Genomic DNA, 22,718 nt, shown 5'->3' with positions numbered 1-22,718 from the left:
TCCTCCACCAGTGACTTGCTAGGCAAAAGTTCACTGTCTCTATAGAGGTCACCCAAAGACTAGACTCCTGCCGCAGTCCAAGTGATTAGTTTTGCTGCAGTGGTGTAGCACTGGCCGTGCAGCGTGCCCAAGAGTGCTAAAGCGGGTGCGTAAGGTGTAGTCTGCCTTGTGAGATAGAGGCTGCGTCTGAAGAGGTGATGCACTACCAAAAGAAGTGCCAGCCTGGGTAGTAGTGGCTGGGCACAGGGGTGGAACAACGTAGCACTGACTGCTAGCAGCAAAGCAGCAAGCCATCTCGCCACCCACTGAAGGTGAGATGCAAGGGTAAAAATGTTCAAAGTTGGGGTCCACCAAAGCCCTGCAGTCTGTATGTTGGTAAAGCTTATGGAGTGCTACACGACACCAGGAAGTGTTTGAAATGAAGGTTCTGACCTCTCCTTTCGAAGGAGGAGCGGAAGAAGGAGGAATATATGTGTAAGGGCATGTTGCCAAAATAGTGTAGAAGTTGGGAGAGTATGACCATTTTGAGCAGAGTCACTCTGCCTGCGACAGACAGAGGCAAGGTCCTCTAGAAGATCATCTGGGCCCACAGCGAGGCAACAGCATACGTTAAATTACCATCAAGTAGATCTATAGGTGAATGATAAACTTGGATGCCTAGATATCCGAATGTATCGTGTTGCCAGGTGAGGAGGCTAGCAAGCAGGTCGATTTCCAGGCTAAGAGTGGTCGGAGAGAGATAGAAAAGGCAGGATTTGACCTAGTTACCTTTTAGTCCCGAAAGTATCAAAGAGTTCGAGCAATCACATTGGGGATAGTAGACATGTTCCTCAAGTAGATGAGAAGATCATCAGCATAGAGGGTGATCAAGTGAACGCAATCTTCTAGTGCTATAACTCATTCTGCAACCCGCGCGCGCAGGTGATCCGCCAGTGGTTCCACTGCCAGGGATTAGAGTAGTGGGAGAGCGGACACCCCTGGCGTGTGCCCCTACCTAAATGGATAAGATCGGAAATGAGGGAGCCAGTCTTCACCCTGGTCAATAGTACTGTACATAGTAAGCGAATGAGTCTCAAAAATCTGTCTCCAAAACCATATTGGGGCAGCACCACAAACAGAAAAGGCCATTCTAAAAAAATCAAAGGTCTTTTCCAGGTGAAGGACCAAACAGCCTGCATGAGGTCATTAGATACAGGCATGTTCCATGATGGGGAATAACCAACACAGATTAAGTGAGGTTGTGTGGGACAGAACAAACCAGGTCCGGGTGTACCTCCTTCGGAACAAACTGTGCCAGAATTTGCGCCAGGGTCTTGAAGTCCGTATTCAGCAGTGCTAGCCGTCAGAATGTATCCAAGGCTTTAGGATCTTTGCCCGGCTTAGGCAGAAAAATGAGGAGCACTTTGCGGAGAAAGACTGGGAGGAAGAAGATCTCCAATGCTTCTACATACAGTGACTGTAGGGGGGGTCAACTGCGAATCATAGGTCTTATAGAATTCCACTGGCAAGCCATTAAGACCATGGGTCCTGCAAGTCGCCAATGCCCATATTGCCTCCTGTATCTCAAATGGCGAGATGGGGTCGTTTAATTCCACCCTCTAGTCTGGTGCGATGCTGGGGAGGGGCACGGTGGTCAGGAAAGAGGTAATATCCTACTGGGTTGTTGCGGCGACCGATTGATAGAGGGAGGTGTAGTGACACACGAGCTCACCATGAATGCTTTGCTGGGTGTACAGCATTTGGCCAACAGCAAAGCGCAGCACCACAATAGGGCCACGAGCCAATCTTGATGTATTAGCCATGCTAGGAGGAATCCAGCCCTGTTGGCTACTACATGGGTCTTGGCTGAGTGGGCAGGGTAAATGTGGCACCGAAATTGCTCTAATAGAGCAGTGCGTTCACATTGAGCATCTGCTAGACTGTGGCCATCGCCCGGGTCTGCCACAAAAGTTATACCCTCAAGAAGGAGGTGCTGACGCTCTATGCACAGAATGTCAGTGTCTCGCCAATGGTAGGAGTGAAAGCTGGTAGGCTATGTAGCATGTGCACACAGAAATGAAAAAGCATAACAATAAAATCCAGGCACTAGGTGAAGGTCTCAGTCGAATAGCCAGGTCTTGAGCCCCTTCCTGATTCACTGAGGTGCCACTTTACCTTCAGAAAGGTGCTTCCCTGTCTCTAGACTGTGATAGTATAATCCGAAAGAATGTGAAGTGCGCATTATTCACCTAGATCTCACTGAGTTGTCTGGCCTCATGTAGAATTGAGTCACGGTTATGAAAATGCAGCAAACGGAACACTACCGGGCGAGGATTGGAGCCAGGTGTGGGCTTTCTTGCTGGGACACAATGCACCCGTTCCGATAGTGAAATATTGTGAGACGGTCTGTGTGGGGGAAGTAAATCCCGCAGCTACTGTTCCACATAGTGCACAGCGTCCAACCCTGCATCTCCTTCTGCGAGACCCACAATACGGATATAGTTTCTCCTCCCTATTCCTTCCGCATTCTCCGCTCCAGGACGCTGACTCGCTCCAGCAGCATCTGTACAGAAGAGTGCATGTGTTGAGTCTTCAGTTGTAGGTCAGTGAGGGTGTGCTCCACCAAGTCTACCCTGTTAGCGTTTGAGATGGTCAGCATGCAGCAGTCTGAGGTCCGTAGCTAGTATCGATTTTAGCTTCCAATGATGTGTGAGAACGCTCAATGGCCACTCAAACAGTGTCCAATTTGTCCTCTAATGACGCAGAGCGGTCAGGAGACGTCGATAATGAGGCACCTATGGCAGGCACGGAAGGGGCTGTTGTAGGGCAAAACAAGGTGTCCTGGGTAGTAGAGCGGAGGCAGCCCATTGCTGGCAAGTGTGTCCAGTAATCCGGTAGTTCGGTAGGTCAGCATTTTGCAGCACCAGAGTGCCTCTGGACTGGGAGGACAAGACACGTTCCACCGGCGTCAGTAAAGTTGTCAGCCCTGTAGTAAATAGCGCAGCAACAGTCCCAGGCTATAGGATCAAGTAGAGGCTGGTGTCAGAACTGGACAGATGCCCCAGGGTGGCACAGGAGTGAAGTCTATGGCAAACATTAGAGAGCTGGGGTATACCTCCGGCCCTCTTAAAAGCCATAATTCAACTCCATTCAAACACCTTGAAGAAGGCTCCCACGTTTCAAGGAAGATTCAGACCGCAAGTGGAGTCAAACAAGGTTGCGTGCTGGCTGCACTCCTTTTTCGCGTTCGGTCTATCCATAGGCTCATGTTCCCTCAGGGACTCATATAATGATCGCGCAGTGCAGGCACGTAGCTGCAACATTCCGTGACTAAGTGTGATTTTTATCCACAAAGTAATAAACTACAACCCCCATGATGCGTAGTTACCGGCGCACAGCACTGACGCCGGAGTTTTACGCCAGCAAACCGGTACATTTAAACCTTCAGCACATACGCATCGTCGCCTCCCCTTCCTGCTCAACTAAAGATCGGGGTACCGACGGACAGGTTAGTCAACTATATAGCCTAAGAGATATCGATCTTTTACTGGGTGTTTCCATCTTTTGACGCTCTGTTAACTCTTCGTTGTGCATAACGTCAGACAACGTAAGGGTCTGTGAGATGAGAAGGAGGTTCCGCTATTATTTAATCAAAAAGGAGCTTCCGAGAAAGAATTCCTATTACTGAGCAGCGTCCTTTCTTTACTAAGAAAACAGTGAACTGCGGAGGCACGTTTAGACATAAAACCATGTTTCGATAATACCAACCTTCGATTGGGAGCCTTTAAAATCTAGGGTCTTTTTACAAAACGTTGTAAATTCTTAATGGAAGAGGCAGTAATTTTGGGCTGCATCTATTTTCCATCTATTTTCCTTTTGTTTGGGCGTTTGGCAATAAGTGTGTTTGCTTTCTTTGGAGTGTGCTTAGCACATAGGTGTGATTTGTTTAAACATAGTATACACCCGTTTTATGTTTATTCAGAGCGGGGCCTCATTTCCCAGAGCGGATGCCTGGTGAGGAGAGGAACGACCCCGTATAATGACGGGTAAGCGTGTTTATTTTTCTGTGGGTTGCTTTAAATGTACACTATTAATTGCATAATTGTACCAAGTATTGTTAAAGAACCCTCTGAATATAGCTATAAATGATAAAGCAGGTGGTTGTATTATAATTGGCACCTAATGTTCTTTTACTTTTAGGAAATGGATGAACACTCCTGAAAAAGTCAGAAAAGAGTGTTGAAAGATATACTCCGCAACCCAAGTAGGTTGTATAATTTCCACTCACTGTGTTTTTTCACATTTTGGGTATTACACATTATCAAATAGCAGTAGCAAAAGTTCTTAGGTCCTGACGAAAGCCGGATTTCCACATAATCCATAGGCTGAAACATGTAGACCTGTTTTCCAACTGGACGTGAGCAGTTATTTTCTCAAAACAGCTCTTGCACTGGTTTTATTTTCGTCACTCAAACAGAACCAATAAAGTAATATATCTGTTTCAGTAGATGATTTTAATATTCACATTTTTTCACTGCACTGCTTTTCTCACCACCATTAACGAATAAGCCACATCTTCTTTGCTCTACGGTAGATACTATATCTTATACCGTGAGTAAGATTCTGGTTGCCCGCCAAAGCTGTTGCCTTGTTCTATCAGGAGAGCACAGCAAGGGCCACTGGATCCCAGATGATGTGGGTTGCTACCCTGGTGGCTGATGGGATTCATTTTCACCAGTAAAAGTACTCACTTGCTTTCCGATTCTTTGAAACTTTTGACCATAGGTTTTCTTTTTTGTAGTTATAACGTATTTGGAATTAGGGGGTTAGAAACCTATTGGTCTATAAATATTTTCCCCTGGACCCCTTTTGATGTATCTGGCAGACTCTAGATATATCTAGTTATTGAGTGCACTCCTTTTTAACCTTTTCATTTCTGACCTATCTCCCATACTCGTCAATGTTAACTCCCACCCCCCCCCCCCCAAATAGACAGAACCCTTACTAGCAATCTGTTATATGCTGATGACCTTGTGTTACCAAGTCACACAGAAGTCGGACTACAGAGGTTACTCGATCAGCTGCTCCCCAACACAACAAATAACTCCCTTGAATTGAATTTGTCAAAAATAAAAACAATCACCTTTGGGAAGCAGAAGCAGCAGAAAGGTGGGTGGCAGTTTAACAATAAAAACATCGAAACAGTTTCCTATAATTAATACTTGGGAATTTTCCTGGATACCAGAGTCTCCTTTTTAAAGCAGAAAGAGGCAGTAAGGGCTAAAGCCCTGCCACTTGAGTTTGCCTCAGCCCAACTCTCGAAACAGCTACTAAGCCCAAGCCTAACTCCACTGCTAATGGTAATGAAGGCAAAGATTACTAACTCCATATCAAATGGGCATTAGATCATGTTGGGCGCAGTCAGTATTACACTAAATAAATTAATCACTAAAATCTTCAAACGAGCATGGCACCTGCCAAAATCCTCATCACCAGCCCAAGTTAGACTTGAAATCGGCTTATTATATCATCACGGCGTTGAGGTCGGCGCCTTTATAAAGCTCTGCAACAGATTGCACAACTCCCGGGAAGGTAGCCTGCAGGCTAGACTTTGGAACGAAATATCGACCAGCCAATCCAGCCAAAAACATTGGCGCCATCTGGACCACTCCCTGCAGTTACTCAGTGCCAAGGAATACTGGGGAACAAATCCATCCCAGCAGGCGTTAAAGTCTGTTATCAAGAGAAGTGTCCGGAGCCTGCGGCCGCTCACACGGCTAATTACGAGACAGATTTATGCCGGTACCTGCGGTTATGGCACACTGACATGTGGGTGGGGGGAGGGAGTATCTGCATTGGGGAGTGTTGGGGGGCAGTGCATTGGTAGTTGGAAGTGGTCTACACTGTACTATGCAATGGTGCTTATTACTGGGAGAAGACCAATGATATGCTGGTCATTGCAGATGGCAATTGTAATCGAGTTATGCAATAAAAAATTGTTTTTGCAAAAAAAAAAAGATCAAGAGAAGTGTCCGGCTGTGGCCTTTTCATTCTGACAGGGCAAAACTGTCTAGAAGGAAACACACCTGGGCGGTTATTTCCGACTTCAAATCGGGGATCGAATCGTCTTATTTATCAAGCACGTTCGCACTTTTTTGGAAGCTAAAGTTTATGGCACTTAGGATGGGAGAATGGCATTTTTTGAGCATTTACCTGAATGGTGGCACCCTAGTGTTAGTACCGAATGTAGGGCGTGCAGCTACCACTCTTAAGCAATCAAGTATATAGCCTGTGCATGTCCCGCATTGCTTAACAACAGAAGGACCTTACTGCAGGACAAATGGAACAAACTCGGAGCTCGTACATGCAGACAGGCTATATAGCTGCCATGAACTCAGAAAACACGAAGTTGAACATTCGGTTCACCAAATGTACTACCAGAGCGGCCAAAACACTTGGGAAAAACAGGGCTGCAAATTTCTTTGCCTCTGGTTGCACCGTCATGCCGCCCTCTGATCAATTTATGAACTCTTGATCATCGAGTGTTGTTTATTCGAACATCATTTCTTGCCAAATATTAATTGCTCACAGCTCCCTAAATGACTTTTTGAAGATATATGTCTAGCTGTCCATTTCCAGATTTTAAAAATGACGCTACAACCCTTTTGACAACTAAGGCTTTGAAGATCACCGGCAATTAATCAATCTTTGGACATTCATCATAATCCATTTTTAGTAAGATTATTGCACTCTTTTAGTATCAATATGTGAATTGGACAAGTGGAAATACAGTAGCAGCATGCAAGCGTAACTGGAAGCAAAGTAACTGTAGATACTATTCTGAGTAAACATCAATATTTGGACCATGATCGAATTAGTCACACGAGGACATTGATTGGGCGGGTTACTGATTGGAAACCACATGATGCACTTTCACTTGGGCATTGCCAGATGGTTATCCTTTCTGAATACTGTTGTTCCCCGATGCATGAGGGTGACTTGAAGGCATCACCTATGCATGATTTATTGAGAAAATATCGACCGAGATGACTACGGGTAGAGTTGAATTCATACACATTGAGATGTGCATATGTTGCATGTGACAATTTTGGTGTGGGCATCTACACTGGAGTGGGATGCATAGGTGGGTTCACAGATAATGTGGTCACTGGACATTTTGCCTTTACCGCAGTGGTTTGAACATTCAGGTAACTTCTTGAGAATGCCCTGATACTCACGAATTGTGAAGTGAGCACGTTTGACTGGTAGTTAGCTTGGGTTGGATGATGGATAGTTAGGTTACCTGGACTGATGGTACTTTTGCTTTTTCCACTAGAGGTGTGTTAGTCAGGTGACAAAGTCCTGATGTGGTTAGGCAAGCAAAATTGGGTTGAAATGTCGACAAGTCCTATGGCCCCATTTTGGTTCCTAAGTGCTCTGATATCGCTTGGAGATATTGTATACACACAAACTATTTCTGATCTGAACTGTTTCAAATCATTGGTAAAAAAAAAAAAAAAATGTAAATCCGTATTTGTAAAGCGCAAACTACTCACCCTTACGGGTCTCAAGGCGCTGGGGGCCGTTGTGGAAATTAGGTGAGCTATTGCCCAGAGTCAAATGGTGCTGAGCTGCTGCCGGGGATCGAACCGTGAACCCTGTGCTCCGAAGTCAGCTGCCCTGGCCCCTGCACCACGGTCAGGGCAAGGTCAACCTTAGTGCTTTGTACAGTGTCTTTCGGTATGTGTTTTTTGTACATATGCTCATTCTTGGAGCAGTGAGTCGTCTGCACTATCATTACACTGTATTTATACATATTGCACCTTGTTGTTAATAAGGCAAATTAAGGAATTGTGGAAACAGAGAGAAAAAGTGTCATGTACCCATTACTATTATTTTTGATACTACTGAGTAAGAATTGAATGATTCAATTACATTGAATACCGCAGAAGCATACAAAGGGTTTTCAGTGGTGGTCTGTTCACTGGGGCTCATGGACGTTGACCCCCCTACTGCTGCGAGCCACTACGAGGCTCAGTTAGCAATTTAAATGCAACCCGCACTTCCTTTTTTTTTTTTTTAATTGACAGTTCTCAAACAAATAGTAACAGTACATTACAACAGGCCAGTTCGATAGGAACCAATATAGGATCCATTCAAGCACAATCATAACAGTACATTTTTCCTATGATAGTTCACACCATATCTGCCCTCCACGAACAGAGGGATAAACATATATTAATCATACCTTTAGTCACATGACTTTGCAGGGCATAATACGAGGATAACAGTGCTGCACACTTCCCCCCCCTGAGAAGGCATAAATAAAATTTGTGCATCCTACTTTATTTTTCCCCCGTTTTCCCCCTTTTTTCCGGGTAGCCACAGGTCGTATATGGTATTGCAGGGGAGCAGGTTCATTGGGTAAGTGTGGGGTGTTAGTACATCATGCCCTAGGTGCAGTCTGTGGGTCCGCTATGTCTGTCACTTCAGTCAATAGCTGTGAACCGTGGAGCCAGGTTAAAAACGGCTCCCATATATTACGGGGTTTGGAAGAGGGAGGCATTAGTTTCCAAAAGGTACTCAACTGTGTGTGCCCATATGCAACGTCTCTAACCCACTCTTTAATGGAGGGTACCCGCATTCTGTCCCAATGGAGTGCAACCTGTCTCTTTGCAAACAGTAGGAGAAGGGCGTGTAGCTTATGCAGCTTGGGCGGCGTGTCTTTAACGTACCCCAGTAGACCAAGAACAGGAGATGGGGTCAGTGATACTCCTATAATGTTGTTCACTGACTCGAAAACCACAAGCCAGTACTCGGCTATGCGGTGGAGGCTCACTGGGGTGCTATAATATCTGTGCAGATATTTAAAGTGTATCAACCTCAACTTGTAATTCGGGGAGAGTTCTGTGAGTTGTCCACAGCAATAGTCCCACTGGACTTCTGTCAGTGGAGCTTCAAGGTCATCATTCCAGTGTCGGAATGAATTTGGTGTTACTACCGGGGCAGTGTTCTACATGTGGGTGTATAATCGCGTAATGAGTTTACGGGGAGACGGAGACTTTAGCAAGTTGCCCAGAGCAGGCAGGGATGGCGGTGCTCTCGGTAATTCCCCCAAGAGGGCTCGGCATGCCGTGCGTATCTTATGATATAGAAAGATCTCGGTAAACGGTACTGCTTGCCCTTCAGGTTCTTCGGGGGGGGGGGGCCTAAACTCATCTCCGGGGTACAGGTCCGCAAAGGTCTGGAGGTTCATTTTCTGGGCCAAATTTTTACTCATGCTATCTTGTATGCAAGGCAGCATTGGATTTTGCGGCAGCGGAATGGAAGGAGCATATAGCAAAGGGATCCCGGCTCTTTTGCGCAATTCCTCCCATGACCAGCACAGAGTTCCAGCAGAGTCTATGTCTCCTCGAGGGTGGCGCGCCTTTTGGTATAGTGCAACCTTGAGTGGGACTGGGGCCATCACAGCGGTCTCGACCGCCACATGCGGCTGGAAAGGGGTCGGGTGTGTCCAATAATGTAAAAATTGTGCTTGGGCGCACAGCGCATATAGCTGCATATCGGGAGCTCCTAGACCACCCTGTCGTAGCGGGAGAGTCAATAGATCCCAGGAAGCTCTGACTTGGCCCCAAGCCAACGTGATCAGATGTGACTTAAGGGTGTTGAAAAAGTGTCGAGTGAGTGGGATCGGGATATTGACGAACAAGTACAAGAATTTTGGCAAAATTACCATTTTAGCCAGTGCTATCTTGCCGGCCAGCGACAGAGGCAACTTGGCCCACACCTTCACCTTCTCCTCCAGCCACACCATAGTTCTGCCATAATTCAACCTCCACACCTCCTGTGTGTCTCGGCTAATCCAGACCCCTAAATATTTAACCTCGTCAGCTTCCCATCACAAAGGGAATTCTGACATCACCGTGGGGGGTGCCATCCGTGAGCGGGAAGATTACTGATTTAGCCCAGTTTATAAACACACTAGAGAGCCCACCAAAGCGGATAAACTCCCTCAACAAAGGATCTAGATTCTCTTCGGGGTTTACAATATAGAGAGCGACATTGTCTGCATATAGGGAAATAAGTAGACTACGAGTACTGAAACGAATACCCCGCGCAGCATGATGTCTTATGCGCGCGGCTAGAGACTCCATTGCAATTGCAAATAGCAAAGGTGACAATGGGCACCCCTGCCTGGTGCCTCGCGAGATCGGGAAGGGGTCAGAGAGCATGCCATTCACCTGGACACGTGCTCTAGGTGATGTTTATAACAGCCTGATACGATTTATGAATAACGGGCTGAATCCCATGCGCCCAAGAATGGAAACAAGGTACGGCCATTCAAGCGTATCAGAATGCCTTAGAGGCGTCCAATCACCACTGCGGCCTTAACGTCTGGGTGCAGATAGTGCAGCACCGAGAATATTGTCCGTAAATTATGGGCCGTTGATCTCCCCGGAATGAATCCCGATTGATCCGGAAGCGCTATTATTGGCAGCATGGGCTGTAACCTATTAGCAATCAATTTCGCTAGAATATTTACATCCACATTGATTATAGAAAGTGGTCTGTAGGAGTCCAGCTCCTCCTCAGATTTCCCAGGTTTTAAAAGCGTGAGAATTGACGCCTCCCTCATGGATTGAGGCAGTACTCCCTCTAGCGCTTCCTCATACACGGCTAATAATCTCAGTGCCAATACCTCTGCATACGTTTTATAGAATGACATGGTCAGGCCGTCAGGCCCAGGTGCTTTTCCTAATGGTAGACTTTTAATAACCTGAACCACATCCTCCACTGTCAACAGGAGGTCTATGTATTCTCTATGGTTATTATTAAATCAGACCAGCGCCAGTGAATCCACAAAGGACTGCAACTCTTCTGTACATGTCCCCTGAGTAGTGGTATATAAACGGGAGTAAAACGTGGAAAATTCTTTGGAGACTTTCTCCTGGCATCTGACCAGGTCGCCCTGCGGAGTTCGTATCTCATGAACAAAGGTCGCTGCCCTGGATGGTCTAATCATGCCAGCTAAAGTGTGCCCCGGTCTGTCTCCCTCCCCATACCTACGCGCCACAGCATATTTACCTAGAAATTTCGTTTCGCATTGAGCCTCCTCGGCATAATCTAGCAATAAAGCCTTCAACTTTTGTGCAATGAGGGGTTCATTTGTGGAGTAGAATGCATCTTTGAGTTTCTTGATCTGGGTCTCCAGAGATGAGAGCGTTCCCCGAATTGCCTTCAGCACCCCCGCCTGTCTCACAATACACTGGCCCGTTATCACCACTTTGAATGCCTCCCAAAGTGATGCTTCAGTGGTCACCGATCCCAAATTGTTGGTAAAGTATTCCGTAACATCCACCCTTATTTCTTCCTTAAAGGACTCGTCAAGTAAGGCATACGGCGGGAAGCGCCAGCTAAATGCCCTGGGGACGGACCCTGGAAGTGACAACCGCTGCAAACATGGGGCGTGGTCTGACAGTGTGCGCGGTAAGTGCGAAATGTCTGTGGTCCAGGCAGCAATGTCTCTAGAGACCAACCAAAAGTCAAGGCGGGACCACACACTGTGGTGATCAGATATACATGTACCCTCCCTCACTAGGGGATGTCTGCTACGCCATATATCTACTAGATTTCCTTCAGCAACTATGGATTGTAGAGCAGCATTTGCAGCCGGGTGCAAGGATCTAGCCGCTCCTTTCCTTTCCACTGTGTCATCTAATATCGCATTAAAATCCCCGCCCCACAGTATGGTGTCATATCCTGACATCCTAATTCTAGACCAAATGTCCAGGAAGAACTCAGGGGAATCAACATTTGGGTCATATACTGCCGCAACCGCCAAGGAGACTCCTTCCAACACCCCACATATGACAAACCTCCCCTCGGGATCTTTATGCACTGCCCCCTCGCGCCAATCTACTCCTCGTTTGACTAACACAGCTACCCCCCGGGCATAATTGGAATAGATGGATGAGGACATGTGACCCCATCTATGATGTCGTAACCTCTGTGATGGTATAGCATTTAAATGCGTCTCCTGCAATAAACATATGTCAATGTTATGCCTGGCTAGATAATTATGCAAGTCTGGACTTTCTACCATCATTTAACCCTCTAATGTTCCACGTAAGCATGTTCAATGTTGCAGCGTGTGCGTGTCCTCAACGTGTCTCTCAATGTGGAGTAGGCATTTGAGGCGTGTAAAAGTCACAGAAAAAGTTGTGTATGACAACCAACATCTCGTACTCATACGGGCATCAAACACACAAACAGTCCCCACTCCCCGCCCACCACCCACTCCAACCCCCCAATCAGGTTGCAGATTATCCCTCCATACCCAACTAAAACACAGTAGTCCACGTTAAAAAAAGGGAAACTTCCCATGGGGGCCGGGAGTACTGCAGAGTACGTTACAAGCTCTCCCCTAAACCCCTAAACAAAGCAAATAACTGAACAGTATACGTTGCAAGACCCCACAGCCTCATGCACATTTGTTACCACATGACTCCTTAACGTGTCAAAGCCAGCATTTGGTTCAAAAGGCAGCAGACTTCCAGATTAGTCGTCACTAAGTTGGCCAGTCACGGATGCTTCTGCTCCACGAGAGTCTTTGGTTTTCTTCCCACCATTGTATTTGGCAAATTTCAAAGTGGATTTTGCATCTGTGAAGTAATGCGCGGTGCTATCATATGAGACTATCAGCTTGGCCGGGTAGAGCAAGGAATAAGGGATTTGCGCCTACAGGAGTATTCGCTTGGCCTGTAAAAATTTCCGTCTCGCCGCCTGTACAGCTGGGGTAAAGTCCGGGTAGAACAATATGTTGTTTCCCTTGTAGGACACTTGGCCTTTTTCCCTCGCCATCCGCAGTATATTATCCCGGTCTTGATAATTCAGCAATTTGGCCAATATCGGTCTAGGTGGTGCCCCCACCAGAGGCTTTTGGCCAAGGGATCTGTGTGCTCTTTCTACCACTAACACAGGGGACAGATGGAGGTCAAACAGCTCATGCAATAGGTCTGCCACAAAGGTCTCCATTTTGGAAATGGCGGTGGTCTCCGGAATGCCAGTTATACGTATGTTATTTCTACGTGACCGCGCCTCCAAATCATCATTCTTGGCACGGATGACCCCCAGGAGTTTATCCATATGCAATAACCTTATGAGTTTTTCTAGGCAAAGGAATTTGCAATGGAAGTGTGCTAGTCATTTTCAGTCATTGGATTAGTCATTTATTTTGTACCTGCAGAGTACCGCGGCAAGCTACTAGTGGTTGCCAAAGGAGTTTGCAAGACGGGCGATGAACAGGATTCATCCCTTTCTGGTGCACCGAAGAGGTCAGTAGGACCATGCGTTAAAGTCTACTAGTCTCTTGGATCCCTGTCCAGCTACTTCCTGCAGTTTGAAGGCATCCATCACATTTCAAAACAAGTACCTTTTTGTAATCATGCATTGCTTGCTGCTCTTGCTACAAACTCCTGCTGGAGCAGCATGGGTTTCCTTCTCCAATATTCTGTTATTTGAGATATCTACCAAGACGTAAGTGGGATTGCCCTTCAACATTACTCTGCCTCTGCTTCTGACCTCCTCCGACTTCCTGTTTTTGGTGTCCACATCTTTTGAAGCTAGAATAATAGCACATCGCTTCACTGCCAGAGGGCTGGGGATATACATTTAAAAACATAGTACTGTTCATAAGTTTCCTCGAAGACCTTTGATATAATAAAGGAACTCCTACTTTTAACATGGAATTGCCTTAATTGTTATCTTCAGCTCTCACATCCTCGAGTCTCATGCCATCATAGTCGAGTAGAGTGTAACGCCCTGAACGTCTCAGGATCGTTTAACAGACACGACAATGAGGACGCAACCACTAGTGAAGGGTTAGTTGTTTTAATGAAGGCAAATATAATACAAAGAATAAACAAGTTATAGTCACTGGAATCCTCCAGGCTAAGTACGTTACCAGCCCACAGCACGGATGGTCCTAACCGTCCTCTGCATATACGCCGGTCCCGGCGTATGCCAACAGAGGGCAGAAATGAAATGGCCGACAATGCCAATCGGTAGGCTGTGAGGGGCACGAAGAGTGTTGGGGAGAATCGAGGAGTCAGGGAAACACCCAGCCGGGGTCTCTACCTGAAGGGAGCAGCCGCTCAACCTCTTCCTCAGACTGTACCGGGACGCGGAGTCACCTCCTGGTGATGCGTCACCGATACCCCAATCACAAGCAAGAAGACTGAACCGAGAGCAGCCGCTCGATCGATCCTGTGGACTTCCGAGTCTGTAACGCGGCAAACACCTCCTGGTGTGCGTTACAGCTGGCAGTCCCTGTGTCTCTGGTCGGGCTGGGAGTTACGACTCCAACCAGCAAAAGCGCCACTGCGCTTGGACTCAGCCGAGTCAAAAAGCGAAGCTCAATGGTTGACCGGTAGAGCTTCCGGGTCCTTCACAGGTGACGATGGGGCAAGACACGGCCCAGGGAGTAACGACTCGACCTACCTCCGTTCTTGCCTTACTGGAGCACCACTCCGGAACACTGCTCTTCACGAAGCAGGTACGTCGGTGTGAACACAATATCCGACAGCGTTGTACCTCCCGGTTCCTCCCTTTATAGGGCGTGTTTTCCTTGAGTTATGTAACAGCTCTCCTGTTTACATAAGGGCGTGTTTCCTTGAGTTATGTAACAGCTCTCCTGTTTACATAAGGGCGTGTTTCCCTTGAGTTATGTAACAGCTCTCCTGTTTACATAAGGGCGTGTTTCCCTTGAGTTATGTAACAGCTCTCCTGTTTACATAAGGGCGTGTTTTCCTTGAGTTATGTAACAGCTCTCCTGTTTACATAAGGGCGTGTTTCCCTTGTATGACAGGAATTCTTGACATAGAGGGAGCAGAACTTGGATTTTGGGTCAGATATGTGTTTTTCAATTCTCTGAAAGGACCTCTATCATGGAAGACCAGAGCAATACTGTAAACTTCTCACCCCAGGGACCTAGCCTTGCCAAAATGTTGGCAGAACATCATTTCCTAGATGATTGTTAGAAACAGAAATAATTGCCTCTCTTTTTATCCTGTACTTTTTCTATATCGAGGCTTCATCCACATGTCACTTAACATTTACATTTAGTGTCTTGCCTCACTTTGATTGGACTCCCCATAAATTAGTAATCTCAAATGACAAAAGGGAGGCACTACTGGCACTGCAAGCAAATTGCCCTTAATTTATTTTGAGAATCAGAATGGTGTAGAAAACGGAGGGCAGGAGAGGCTAGAGATAGTGAAAGCTTTAATGAAACTCACTGTGAAAGCTCCACAAAGACTGTAAGGATACTCAACTTTGTAAAACTAACTCTTAGCTCAGGAAAAACTGTAATAATCACACTTTTTATGTTATCTACGGTTCAAACAATATATTCTTAATTTTGGCTGCAGAAGCAAACAGTCTCCACAGAACAGCACAGTCATTGCTTATCTTGGAAGTTCATACCTACCAGTGGATTCTTCAGGATTTGGATCAAAGTTCAACCACTCCACGCAAAGGGGATATGCAGGAAGGAGGATATCATGATGGACATAGAAGGAATCCTCTTCTGAATTGTACACTGGAAAAAAAAAGTGAAGAACCTTACTGAATCAAAAGAATATACAAATAAGCATCACAACACACATAATCGCAAATGAATTTTTAAGTAAAATATATATTTTTTGTAGCACCATTCTTTATTGGTTTTTACAAAGTATAAACAAGTGCCATGCCACCTGAGCACCGGTAACAACATGTAGCACCCTAGATTGAAACATATTTCCACAGTTGCAGTTAAGGACAGAGAGAGAAAGGTATGGGGAAAAAAATCTTCTATGTCAAAACCAAGTTTAAAGCTCACAACTCCCCACACCCCACCAACAAGGGTAACAATAGACAGGAGGGAAAGTAACATAAGCTAAGTATGGTAGATGTCAAAAGCAGAAGGCAATCAAGCAATTAAATTAAAGTCTCCCCGGTGATTTCCCCCGTTCTGGGGGGTATATGAATATCACACAACTTGCAGTGCCCATTCCATCGTCCCAATGCAGCCCTGAGTATGACAACATACCTCTAAGTATGTAGGCACTGGTCAGTGAGTTCCTCACTGAGCCAGTATTCAGCTTGGTATGTCAGTCAAACTGACGCTGGAGCAGTGTCGCTGATGGCTGATATACTGGACCAACCACCGATGTCTATAAATGAAGGAATGATCCCCACATTTCCTCTCATTTCTGCAGTTGATCATTGATTTTGTAGATATTTTTTTTATATGATGCCATAGCCTGCATGTCTGCCAACCATGTGCGGTAGGAGGGTGGAGTAGCGGCTTTCCAGTGGCGCAGGATCACTGTCAAAGCTGTTGAGAGTCATCTATTAGCATGATGGGGCATGTGTGGGAGGGGGATGTGTCTTACAGCAGTGGTAGCTGATTCATCAATGGTGTAAACACCCTTAGTCCGTTTTGAAGGAGGTCCCAAACTGAGTGGCAGTAGTGTGAGAGGGTTGGGCATTCTCACAGGACATGTACTATGTCACAATCGTTAGCAAGGCATCTCCATCATTTGGAGTCTGGTAGCATGTATGCTCTGTGGAGCTTAGCTTGCGACCAGTGCCACCAATGGAGGATCTTGAAGTAACAACATTTTAGCCTGGCTTCACGTAGTGTTCTAGCATGATCCCCCAAAAGTGTAAGCCACTCCTCGTTCATCAAGGAGGGTTGCAATCCGGATACCCACCAATGACGCAAGTAGCATAAAGACCAGACATAGTTCCCTTAAATATTTTCCATGTTATATAATGTAATGTAGTATTGGGTCAGCCTCCAAGGTGTCTAGTAATGCCAGGACTGAAGCCCGTACTTCTCCACAAGAGACGCAAAGGGGAGAAAGTCGCCTTTGTGTAACACATGTTCTATACAGAGTATGCCCTTGTCCCTCTACAGGCACCACTCCAGTTCCACCCCTCCAATCGGAATGTCTTTATTTTTCCATATGGGTGCATGCAGGTGTATAATGCAGGGAGTTTGAAGCCACCTGTGTGCCCATTCACATCGGTAGCGGGAGTTCTGAAGTATAGGGTTACCCTTGGGGTCTGTTTGAGCATGTGATGAGTAATAGACCGCAAGGTCAACTGTCTTATGTAGGAGTTTTTTTTTCAGACGCACTCATATGGATGTCTCTTTGAGTTTTCAACATTTATACCGTGTGAGCCAGCTTGGAAGCCATCCAATATGATTCGGCATGTGGAAGATGTAAGCTTCCTGCCATGGTTTTAAGATATAGCTTTGAGGCCTTGAGGTGTGGTGTGCCAGCAGCCCATATGAAATTTCTGATGAGGCGGTCAAATTCCTAAAGAATAGATTTGTGTACCCTATGTAGCAGCATGCCAAAAACATAACTCAACTGCAGTATCACGTTCATTTTTACAATCTGCACTTTGCCCCATAAGAAGGCGCTGGAGTTTAGACCAGATAGTGAACTCGGTAGTGACTATATCCATGATAGGGGTTATACGGTCCTTGGCCATATTAGCAAGAACCCAACTGAAGGAGACTCCCAAGTACTTAAGGCGGCTATTGTCATAAAAAATAAACAAGAGGCTGATTAATATAATGCAAGACATCTAATAGATGGCAAGTCGTTTTTCTAAAATCCTGCTAAACCATCTACAATATAACGGATGTTGAGACGGAAAAGTTCTCCACATGGTAATAGACGTGCACCCCTGCACTGAGTGCCACAACTGCACTGATGTCTGGATCCCTAATGCTGATTTTTGTTGTCAGAGGCAAACATGGATCATACGTGTGCCCCATGACAAAAGGCCTGTCTTGTGGACAATGGACTTGCTGGCCGGGAGGGGTGCTCAAAGCGCTACACTCATAGTGGTGAAAGGCTACTGCCTTTACCTGGAGTTAAGCAGCGTGAGTGCGGTGGTGGCAGCATATGTGTAGTGATCAGTAGGAGTGAAGAAGACTTATGTCACTGGAGTGAGGCCGACAGGAGAGGAACACCTTTCCCCACACCCAAGACCCTTTTGTCCCCAGTCTGGAAGCAATACACATCACACCTCAGGAGAGCCATCAACAGTCAAATGACCGGGGACACTGGCAGGCAGAAAGGCAAACTTGGTTTAGGCAGAAAAATGCCAACTTTCTAAATGTGGCATTTTCAGAATAGTGATGTAAAATCTGACTTTACTATTAAAGAGCATTTTGAATGACAATTAAAATGAGTGTAAGAAATATTTCTCTAGCTGTTCCCAAACTGACATTATCACATACTAAGTGTAATAAGGCAACTCACTGTTAAAGGGAGAGTTAGTTCTGCTGCAGTGGAAAATATGTTTGCTTTTTCACTTCCGGGACATGTAAGACTTTTTAAATACAATACACCTTGCTCTATGAGCCTTTAGGGCATACCTAACGGGTGAGCTATAAGTATTCAAAAGGAAGGTTTAGGTCTGGCCAAAGGTTTATTTAATCAGGTTTCAATTGCAGTTTAAAGCTGCATTACAGGATACAGGACCAGGGCTGAGACATGCTTTACAGTGTGGCTTTAGTAGGTGGTACAATGAGTCTTGCAACCAACTTGTGGTACAAAAGGGGGTGGTGATGGACGGAGCATCAGAACCAATCAAACACTCACACCCAGTCAACAGATCTGGGCTTGATCCATCACCGTTCTTTAGCCCACTCTGCCACCCCAGTTCAGACATGGCCATATGCAAATCAGTCTGACCCTGTGCCTCATGGGAACAGTCCAGCCCGAACTACCAAGCCATGCCTTCCCTGGACCGGAAACAAGCTTCCTAGGACCGGTTTCTGGCATTTCAGCCGTCTTCAGCCAGGCTTGCTTGAATCCAGTGGCAAAGTGAGCAAGGGACTCACGTCTGAGCATACCCTGCCAACTTATGGCGAACAAAGCGGTACAAAAGGGGGTGGTGATGGACGGAGCATCAGAACCAATCAAACACTCACACCCAGTCAACAGATCTGGGCTTGATCCATCACCGTTCTTTAGCCCACTCTGCCACCCCAGTTCAGACATGGCCATATGCAAATCAGTCTGACCCTGTGCCTCATGGGAACAGTCCAGCCCGAACTACCAAGCCATGCCTTCCCTGGACCGGAAACAAGCTTCCTAGGACCGGTTTCTGGCATTTCAGCCGTCTTCAGCCAGGCTTGCTTGAATCCAGTGGCAAAGTGAGCAAGGGACTCACGTCTGAGCATACCCTGCCAACTTATGGCGAACAAAGCGGTACAAAAGGGGGTGGTGATGGACGGAGCATCAGAACCAATCAAACACTCACACCCAGTCAACAGATCTGGGCTTGATCCATCACCGTTCTTTAGCCCACTCTGCCACCCCGGTTCAGACATGGCCATATGCAAATCAGTCTGACCCTGTGCCTCATGGGAACAGTCCAGCCCGAACTACCAAGCCATGCCTTCTCTGGACCGGAAACAAGCTTCCTAGGACCGGTTTCTGGCATTTCAGCCGTCTTCAGCCAGGCTTGCTTGAATCCAGTGGCAAAGTGAGCAAGGGACTCACGTCTGAGCATACCCTGCCAACTTATGGCGAACAAAGCGGTACAAAAGGGGGTGGTGATGGACGGAGCATCAGATCTGTTGACTGGGTGTGAGTGTTTGATTGGTTCTGATGCTCCGTCCATCACCACCCCCTTTTGTACCGCGTTGCAACCAACTTGTAGCATTTAATGTACAGACCCAGAGTACATGTAGTACTATTTACTAGGGACATATATGTAAATTAAATGTGTTGAATAGGTGTATACCAATTTTACCATGTTCGGAATAGCGAGCACAAGCAGTTTACCACTGGTTAGCAGTAGTAAAGTGGGCAAAGTCCTAATGTCAACAAGACGCATCAGCAAAAATAGTCTAAGGAAGGCACAAGAATCTGAGGGAATACTACGCAAAAGATCGAAATTTCCACCAATCACGAAATCCAGGTTCAAAACACGTTGAGTGGTGTCAAATGCCTGACCAGTACAGTGAGGGACGAGGCAGGGTTCCCCCTCTCCCACCTGTTATTCACACTGGCAATGGACCCTCTAATGTGTTACATTTGACATACAGGAGACATGGTGGATGTGAGGACTGGTGAGTGAACACATACCATATCAATGTACACGGATGATATTCTATTGTATATACACAATTGTAATAAGAACCTTCCAGTATTATTGAGCAGCCTGGACAAGTTTGGTTAACAGGGTGATAGTCGCATAAATGTGACAAAGTCATACGTTTTCCTGTTAACTGAGGAGGGAGCCATGCAATTGATTTCACAGACTGTGTTTTGGTTAGAGATATCATTGCAAACATTCAAATATCTGAAGGTCAGAGAATACAGCGACCACCAAGATTTAGTTCAGGGTAACCTGACATGTGATAATAGCACCTAGATCCTTTATAAGCTGCTCTGATCGGTGGTGGCCTGAGTGGCCCTCATTAAGATACTGTTACTATCCAGATTTTTCTACTTTTTTGTGACCATACTTCAACAGAGATGGTGAGGGCAGCAAATACAAGATGGTGGCACTTGACACATTGCATCTTACATTGGAAGGAGGGGGGTCCCCGACTTTGAGACCTATTACATGGCAACATATTTCCAGAGCATGTTTGGCGGGTTTAATCCTGGAGTCTTCTCACATCTATGTGTGCGAGCAAATAGCTCCCATTGATATCTAGGAATATGTTTTTAGCATACAGTACAAAACATGTGGATCTTCGAGACTGCTTCAGGTGGCAAATTACAATTGAAACCACCATTTGAAGCGGAGCGATGGGGAGACCCCATATGCCTCATTTGTAACAGTCCATAGCTGCCGAGGTTTTAGATTGCTTATGTGTGACATTTTACAATTTCAATGTAATTATGAGTGACATTCAATGACTATGAGTGACACTTTCTCACGTCCAAAATCAAGCATTAAAGTTCCTGGAAACAGACAAATATCAGAAATTACTCCCATTTGAGAACCGAGAAACTCTAAGGAACTCTGTTGCAGGTGCTTTTAAACCTCGCAGTCTGGGTGCTCCTGAGGTTTCCCCCAATTGATCAGACCACAATAGATTCCTCTGGACCGAGGCTGGAGTCACCTGGCTGGGTGCATTCTATGATTCAGGTGTCCTCACAGCCTTTGAGGAAATACATGATGTTTATGCTCTACCTGTAGTGCACTCCTTGGTTTTTGCAGCATTAGCTAAAGCGAGCAGTCTTACATGCGTCCACTGTAGGGGCCTGTGTTTGACCTCATGGTTGCAGTTTCAAAGCACGGCGGGTCTACTCAGCCTTTCATCTTTCTGAGGTCGATAAAATGAGTACCATTAACTTGGGTAACATTAATTCAACCCCAGGATACCCTTGGGTTAACGAGCGCTTTACAAATACACATGTTATGTGTATTGCAGTCTGTGTAACTATTAGAAAACTATAAAAAACATTTGGAAGAAAAAAATTGCTTTAAAAGAGCAATAGAGACTGCAAGTGGAATTACAAGATTTTAAAGAAATATAGAATTATATTACTAAACAATCTTAACGCAACTTGAGTGAGGGGATACTTTTTCACAGAACAAATACCTCTTGTGTCTTAGTGTTGCAGTGGTAGGGTACACCCAATCTCTGAAGATGAGCAGTGACCACCACCATCACTTTTGTGAACACCCAAGGGGCACTGGTGAGACTGAACAGAAGATTGGAAAACTGAAACAGCTCCTGGCCTACCAGGAACTGCAGGTAATGTCTGTGGGACTGCAGGGCAGGTATATGGAAATACATCTCCTGGAGGTCCAAGGCCACCATCCAGTTGGATCAAGGTCAGACAAAACTAGGGAAAGAGTGAGCATTTTGAATTTGTCCTTCCATAGAAAGGCATTCTTATTTATTTCAAACATTTATAAAGCGCACTGCGACCAAACTGGTATCCTGGCACCATACATTCTAAAGACAAAATCTAAGAAACAGTAGGACATAACCATGCTGAACCATCTGGAGGACCCATATGAAAGATGTGATGGATCCCCAACCTGGAAAAAAGTACTTGAATCAGCCTCCTACCGGGTGGTTGTGCACCACTAAACGCAAGATGATGTAGCTTGGAAGCTGATGCCACAGGGTAGGGGGACTGGGAGGACTGATTCTCTGAAATAACTGTGCGCTGTCTACCGAGACCATGTCCTCGGTCATAAAAGGGCTGGGCTCACTACAGATGGGGTTATTGAGACTGGCACTGCCTGTACATCAGTCCACTGGAATAGTCTCCGAATATCCTGGACTGATCAGGAAACTGGCCAGGGTAGAATGACCAAGAGCGCATACCATGGCCCTACTTTCCTTAAAGCGCCCTAGGACCGAATCAGCTTTGCTGCCTAACAGACATGAGCCATCAAAAGGCATATCCATAAGGGATGTGAGTACGTCTCCTGAGTAACCTATGAATTGCATCAACACATGGTGACTGAGCACTACACTGGTGTCAACCACCTGTCCCAGGCAATCAGTAATAAGACCATTATGAATAACATATTTGCCCGCATCCAGACAGTCTTGAATGGTTTGCGCCAAGAAGGCTCCAAGTTCTTGCTGGCCATGTCCCAGTGGAACAAACAACATCGACAGATCATCTATGCTAGGATGGCGGAGGATAACGGGAATGCCTTAATCTTCTTTGATGCCTTGTCGGGAA

The 22,718-nt window shown here is 46.0% G+C and overlaps 1 protein-coding gene across 1 annotated transcript in view; it reads right to left on the bottom strand.

The window, feature by feature from the left end:
• The window catches only part of PWP1 (PWP1 homolog, endonuclein), a 312,398-nt gene that overhangs the window by 176,080 nt on the left and 113,600 nt on the right, over nucleotides 1-22,718 (bottom strand). The window contains exon 6 of the mRNA XM_085652559.1: nucleotides 15,467-15,577. Coding sequence (XP_085508685.1) covers nucleotides 15,467-15,577 — 111 coding nt within the window. The remainder of the gene's footprint in view (nucleotides 1-15,466; nucleotides 15,578-22,718) is intronic.

Source organism: Triturus cristatus, chromosome 4_1 (genome assembly GCF_964204655.1).
Source record: "Triturus cristatus chromosome 4_1, aTriCri1.1, whole genome shotgun sequence".
In the NCBI taxonomy this organism is placed as follows: Eukaryota; Metazoa; Chordata; class Amphibia; order Caudata; family Salamandridae; genus Triturus; species Triturus cristatus.
This window is presented reverse-complemented; position numbering and strand designations above follow the sequence as displayed.